The sequence below is a fragment of the Myotis daubentonii genome, chromosome 10 (genome assembly GCF_963259705.1).
Source record: "Myotis daubentonii chromosome 10, mMyoDau2.1, whole genome shotgun sequence".
NCBI classification, from domain to species: Eukaryota; Metazoa; Chordata; class Mammalia; order Chiroptera; family Vespertilionidae; genus Myotis; species Myotis daubentonii.
Genome location: NC_081849.1, coordinates 75217232 through 75224934, shown reverse-complemented (window position 1 = coordinate 75224934; position 7703 = coordinate 75217232). Strand labels below are relative to the sequence as shown.

General features: G+C 43.2%; 1 gene segment (V, D, J or C); it reads left to right on the top strand.

The window, feature by feature from the left end:
• LOC132242552 (probable non-functional T cell receptor gamma variable 10) lies at window positions 1-669 on the top strand. The segment is given in 2 exon segments: window positions 1-168; window positions 284-669. Coding segments are annotated over 2 exon segments (429 nt in total).
• Window positions 670-7703: the final 7034 nt, after the last annotated feature.

Genomic DNA, 7703 nt, shown 5'->3' with positions numbered 1-7703 from the left:
CCCCAGGGAGCATCTGAGCCACCACTTCTTCTGAGAAACCAGAACCAGCCCCGCCCCCTGCCACTGGTCTGCGAACAGGGACCTCAGTGTCTTCCCTTCTCCCTGGGAGCTGCTTGGTGCACAGGATGCCACCACTGGAAGCTGTCATCTTCCTCTCCCTCTGGGCCTGTGAGTTGTCCCCATCATTTCGGTCTACCAGACAGACCCAAGAAATTCTTTACTGTTACCTCTTTACATGTCATTTGTTCATGGGAGTTTATTTTTATTTTATTTTTGCTTGCAGTTGGCCTTGGGCAGTTAAAGTTGGAGCAACCTGTAATATCAGTTTCCAGTGCAAGGGATGAGAGTGCCCAGATACCTTGTAAGGTGTCCTCTGGCACCTTTGGCAAAGATTACATTCACTGGTACCGGCAGAAACCAGATCAGAGTATAGAACATTTAATACAAGTTGCCTCCACAGCCACTGTTTTTGGGAAGAACAGCAAATTTAAGGCAAGTAAATATACACAAACTTCAACTTCTACCTTGACAATAAATTTCTTAGAAAAAGAAGATGAGGCCGTGTACTTCTGTGCCTGCTGGACTGGCATACACAGCATTAGAGATGCCAGGATGAGCTGCACAAGAACCATCATCAGTCTGTGCCCACCCACATCCTTCTCTCAATGAGCAACTGCAGAGGCTGCACAGCTGGGCACCAGCCTGAGCCTCCCTCCCCATGGAACTTGAGCCATGTACTATGTTGTTTGTAACTAACTGCTGGGACCCAGGAACTCAGCTAGAATGTGTAAAGAAAGCCCACCCAGCATGGCTCAGTGGTTTAGTGTTGACCTATGACCTAGGAGGACGTGGTTTGATTCCTGGTCAGGGCACATGCACTGGCTGCAGGCTCAATCCCCAGTGTAGGGAGTGCAGGAGGCAGCCTACAAATGATTCTCTCCCATCATTGATGTCTCTATCTCCCTCCCTTCCCCTTCCTCTCTGAAATTAATAAAAATATGTATTTAAAAAGAAGAAGGTGTAAAGCAAATGCTGACTTCAGAAATCTCAAAGGAACACCTGACCCATTGCTTCCCCTCCCCACACTGACCTGGACAGCCTGAGTCCTCACGTTCCTGCCTCCTCCTTGGTGACACAGTCTGGCAGACAGCAGATGTCCCTGTGGAAACATTCATATTTTTCTCACTCTGAGCTTGTGAGTTGCTTCTCAATTATATCAACATGGATCAGAGTTGAAAGAGATTTTTCACTGTTTCCTGTCTCTATGTCAGATGTTCATGAGAATTTCCACTTTTTGTTTGCAACTGGACATGGGCAGTTACAGCTGGATCCACCTGATTGTCAATTTTCAGAACAGTTGAAAAAGGGTTCATCTCTTGTATGATGTCCACTGAAGCCTTTGACAATACAGTTATAGACTGGTATCTATAGAAACCAAACTAAATTATGACGCAGTTGAAGTTAATCATCTCAACAAAATCCCCGCTCCAGTTCAATTAGCTAAGAAAAGCAACAAATTTGCGGCAAGAAAAAGTTTTCAAAAATCTACGTCAGCCCTGACCATAAACTTCACAGCCAAACATGTGGCCATTGACTACTGTGCTGGTGGGACCCACAGCACTAGAGGTGCCAAGTTGCCCAACAACAGCCTCTTCCGGTTGTGTGCCCCACCCAGCATTCCTTCAAGGTGCAAACACAACTAACCCCTGCCTGGGCCTCCAGCCTCCACCTCGCCTTCTCTGCTGCACCTCTGAGTTCCCAGGAAGCCAACTGTGATCCTCACACATTAGGCCCCACCTTGAGCAGGAGGCATCTCCAACCATGATGTTCCCAAATCTTCATTTAAACTACTTCCTAATGAATTAAACTTTCATCGTGGAATGAGTAGACACAGGCCCTATTGATCATATCACCATCCAAAGACCTCCACTAACAGAGTGACTCAGGCTGAGGGAGGAATCGTTGTGCACCAGCATGCCTAGATATGGTATATACACATTACGACATATAATTATCATCACACCCCAGAAATATAATCATTATTTATCCATTTTAAAGATAAAGACAGTAAAGCTCTAAGAATTTAAATGTTTGATCAAAGACAAGAGGTCCATGTATTTTTAACTGGATCATGAGACTCCCTTGAAAACATAAACATCACAATTCAATAAGAAGCAAAATACTCGGCTAAACTCGAGAACCAAGATGGCGGCATAGGTTAACGCCGGAGTTTGCTGCTTTGAACAACTACTTCAAAAGTGAAACCAAAAAACGGAAGGGACATCACCCAGAACCACAGGAACGCTGGCTGAGTGGAAGTCCTACAACTAGGAGGAAAGAGAAACGCATACGGACACTCAGAGGAGGCGCAGTGCTGAAGTCAAATTCTGAGGTGCGGAGTGCGCGGAGCGGGCTGGCGGCGGAGGGCGCGGTTGTTGTTTTCAATCGGGAGGGAGTCGCAGACTCTGAGCTCCAGATCCGGGCGAGTCTTTAGGGACCCAGACTCAGGCAGGAGAAGCGGGACTGTCTGGCTTCGGTCAGAGCGAGTGCAGCTTTCTCTCCGAGCTTTGCAGCGGGTGCTGGGACTCAGAGAGGCAGAGCCCCTTGGGACAGGACTGAGAGCCGCCATAACTGCTCTCTCCGGCCCACGCTGTTGATCCTGTTCGACCCGCCCTGCCCAAGCCCTGCACAGAGGCATTTGCCGGATAGCCTCAGGCAAAGGCTAGATTAGCACCTCCCTAGAGGACAGAAGTTCTCTCACCACTGACACAGCTGAATCTCATAGCCACTTGGCCTGGAGGTCAAACCCTCCCTGGAATTAGCTACAGCAATCAAGATTTATCTATAAGACTGCGAACAAAGACCACTAGGGGGTGCACCAAGGAAGCATAACAAAATGCGGAGACAAAGAAACAGGACAAAATTGTCAATGGAAGAAATAGAGTTCAGAACCACACTTTTAAGATCTCTCAAGAACTGTTTAGAAGCTGCCGATAAACTTAATGAGATCTACACGAAAACTAATAAGACCCTCGATCTTATATTGGGGAACCAACTAGAAATTAAGCACACACGGACTGAAATAACGAATATTATACAGACGCCCGACAGCAGACCAGAGGAGCGCAAGAATCAAGTCAATGATTTGAAATGCGAGGAAGCAAAAAACATCCAACCGGAAAAGCAAAATGAAAAAAGAATCCAAAAATGCGAGGATAGTGTAAGGAGCCTCTGGGACAGCTTCAAGCGTACCAACATCAGAATTATAGGGGTGCCAGAAGATGAGAGAGAGCAAGATATTGAAAACCTATTTGAAGAAATAATGACAGAAAACTTCCCCCACCTGGTGAAAGAAATGGACTTACAGGTCCAAGAAGCGCGGAGAACCCCAAACAAAAGGAATCCAAAGAGGACCACACCAAGACACATCATAATTAAAATGCCAAGAGCAAAAGATAAAGAGAGAATCTTAAAAACAGCAAGAGAAAGAAACTCAGTTACCTACAAGGGAATACCCATACGACTGTCAGCTGATTTCTCAACAGAAACTTTGCAGGCCAGAAGGGAGTGGCAAGAAATATTCAAAGTGATGAATACCAAGAACCTACAACCAAGATTACTTTATCCAGCAAAGCTATCATTCAGAATTGAAGGTCAGATAAAGAGCTTCACAGATAAGGAAAAGCTAAAGGAGTTCATCACCACCAAACCAGGATTATATGAAATGCTGAAAGGTATCCTTTAAGAAGAGGAAGAGGAAGAAAAAGGTAAAGATACAAATTATGAACAACAAATATGCATCTATCAACAAGTGAATCTAAGAATCAAGTGAATAAATAATCTGATGAACAGAATGAACTGTTGATTATAATAGAATCAGGGACATAGAAAGGGAATGGACTGACTATTCTTGGGGGGGAAAGGGGTGTGGGAGATGTGGGAAGAGACTGGACAAAAATCGTGCACCTATGGATGAGGACAGTGGGTGGGGAGTGAGGGCGGAGGGTGGGGCGGGAACTGGGAGGAGGGGAGTTATGGGGGGGAAAAAAAGGAACAAATGTAATAATCTGAACAATAAAGATTTAATTAAAAAAAAAAAAAGAAGCAAAATACTCGAGGTAAATCTGGGATGGAGCAAGTATCCTATTGCTGGGGGAGGAGGAAGATAGTTCCTCACTTCACATTCATGGCTGTAGGAACATGATGTCAGCAGAAAGGAGGTCAGAGCCATTGGGGCCATTAGGAGAGCCTACCCTTCTGTGAGTAACCCTTGATTCTGCTTATGTACCAGACTGAGAATGGGTCAAGGGAAAGAACAGCTAATAATCTGCTGTTGTCAGAGAGATCTCTGTTAGTGTTCTCAGTTCTTTGTACATATGAACTTCTTCAACCTTCCTTTCTTACTATGAGGTCTCTTCCATTATTACTATGAGCCCCATTTTACTCCTGAGGTAATTGAGATATTTATTCTGTATCCCAGCAACCTATCAAGACACACAGCTGATATGAAACTGTTATGCCCAGATTTCAAGACCCCCCACAGAACCACCAGGGAGCGCCGAATCCGATGCAAAAGCATAGAGTCTTTTATTCAAGCCCGGGCTTGGTCCCCCTCTGCCTCCATTACTGGATGTGAGAGAGAGCCCCGAGTCCCAAGAGAACAAAGAATTTATAGGGCTTGGGGAGGGGGGTGGAGGCACTTGGTCGATTCCGGTTGGTTGAGTGAGGGCCGGGGGCTAGTTTCCCTTGCTTTCCCATTGGCTGAGATAAGGGCAGGCTGGGTAACTGATACATTCTGTGGCTTTCCTGGGAGAGGAGTTAGGGACACAGCTATCAGTTCCGCTCTGTCCTTTCACTATCAGTTCTGTTCTGTCCTTTTGTTAGGGACACAGCTATCAGTTCCGTTCTGTCCCGTCAAAAGAAAGTAGGGTTGGGCCCATCTAATCTCGCTCCAGAGTCTGACCTCTAGATCATAAGAGGATAAAAGAAGTGCTGTGCATTGCTCCAACACCCATGGAGAAAACAAAACTAACCTTGGTGAAACATTTGCTGACTAAATGTACTATTTTATACTGAGTCATGTGACCAGGATTGGAGTGATCTGGAGTCTTCACAGAATACAAAAAATGTCAGTAAGTTATTAATTTGTTTATTAAAATAGAAAATAAAAATTTTATCATTTCATAATTCACCTCTGAAATAATTGTGAAACAAATGCCTACTCTTTAATCCATGCATTCTTCTTATCCAGTACATCCTGGGCACCCACAGAAAGAATATGGATGTCACCTTGGCTCTATGACATACATAATCCCTTATTTATTTTATCATTTCTAAGGTGGTGGCAACACATGCATCCACACCACCTCCTTTTCTAAGGACCCTGGTTCTAGTTCTTAATGCAGGGAGGCCATGGGATGAAAGACAAAGATCGACAGGAAAGGCTGACATGGAATCAGCCTCTCAGCCTTGCTCCTCCACCTCTGATGCACGCAGCCTTTTGTGAGTCCATCCTGTCCCTGGGATTCCTGACCACCATGTTCTCCCAGTGTGCACCGCAATAGATTCTTGAACCTACATAAGGCCTTACTAATAGGCCAAGGGAAAGAACAGCTAATAATTAATCTAAACATTTAATAGGAGAAAAGTGAAAAGAAAAGACCTGAGAGAAACACAAGGAATCTGAGAACATGAGCCCTTTCAGCAGCAAAGTACAGACAAGCTTGCCAACACACCGCTGCTACCTTCCTCACATGGCTGTGTCATGCAGTCCCCAACGGGCCTCCGAGCGCAGTGGTGAGGTGCTGACAGTGAGGCACTCCTGTGCTCAGAGCTGAGAAGAAAACTCTCCAGCAGCTTTTTATATGTCACACTAAGTGGTGAATAACAGGGATAGAGACACCAGAAACACATTGCACTCAATGGTTAGACTATTATGCAGACCTTGAAAACCATGATTATGGATTGATTAGTAAAATTTAAAGATATTCACAATATAATATAAGGAAAAATTAATGAGTGTATAATAACCTCTCAACAATAAAACTGTATTGATAGAAAATGAATAAAAGGGAGAAGGGAATTCTCCAAAACTGTTAGAATTATTATTACTGAAGGACTAGATGGCTTTATTTCTTCTATGCAGTTTAATTAACTTTACATATTTTGTTAAATGAGCTCATATGGTTTTATCATAAAAATACTTAACAAAGTAATTTTCTCTTATTTGATAATAATACTAATAAGACTTCATGACATCCTTGAAGACTCAATGCATCAGATACTAATATTTGAGTGTTTGGTTGTAATGTAATGTGATAATGGAAGCCTCTGAATAGCTCTAAAACATACATATAGTCCTGTGACATGGCTCAGTGATTGAGCATTGACCTATGAACCAGGAGGTCAGGTTTGGATTCCCAGTCGGGGCACACATTCTGGTTGTGGGCTTGATCCGCTTAGGGGTCGTGCAGGAGGCAGCCAATCGATTGTCTCCTATCATTGATTTTTCTATCTCACCCTACCTCTCCTTCCCTCTCTGAAAAAAGGAAAAGATACAAATACAGGCAAGGAACATATGTGCAAAGAGAGATACGAAGTTCAGGTAAGCTAACAAATGTCTGATAGGGTTAAGTGGCATAGGAAGGTGTTAAATGATCTTTGATCATTTTATAATACTCACATTGATTATTGAAAGACCTCCATATTGATGAAAATAAAAGCTAGCCAAAAGAAAAGAATATAAAGACAACTATTCAAATCCTACTTAAAAATGTTTATTTATATACTAGTGGCCCGATGCACAAAATTCATGCAAGAGGAGGCCTTTCTTCTCCCAGCTGCCGGCACCGGCTTCCTGCTGGCGCCCAAGACCTGGGCTTTCCTCACAGCCTGATTCATTCGTAAGGATATCCGGTCTAATTAGCATATTATGCGTTTATTATTATAGATAATACTAAGTAATCCTATGTCTATTCATAGAGAAGTAGGGAGAGAAACAAAGTAAAAGTGTAGAATGGGTGCCTTTTACTGTCCTTTTTTATATCATTTTATTAGACTTTCCTTAGTGAGCAACTGTTACCTATCTGACTTCTCCTGTCTCCCAGATCTGGGTCTTTGAATGAGTCACTTCTCTTTGTCTCTGTCCTCAATGCCAAATGGAGATCATCCTTACAGCCACCTCACATCACTGTTGTTGAGATGATTAAATAAATAAGAAAAAATTTAGAGTAATATCTTACAAATAACAATTCCTCAATGGATATTAAGTTCCACATTAATTTTAAAGCTAATTATTTCATATTAAACATAATATAGCTGTGAAAATACTCCTGCATGTGGGATCATTATGTTCATGAGACAGCTCCAAGGTCCACAATGAGAAGCTGAGTGCCCGGATTGCTCCGTTTTCCATATCTGCCAGCAACTGCAGTCCAGTTCCTTTATGGAGGCAGCAAGATTATAAATGAAATTTGGGTGCCCTGAGTCATAATCTGTGTGCTGCATCTAATTAATTTTAAAAAGCACAAAAGTGCTTCCATGCTTCCGCATATGGTGTCTTAAAAAATGTCAATGAGGTGTTTCAGTGTCTGATTTCTGTGTTGTTGTGTAACAGAAAAATAAAGGTCAGGTTTCATACCCAAGTCCTGAATCAACAGCACTTCACAGAAAGATAGGTGTAGGGGCTGAACATAGCAGGTGAG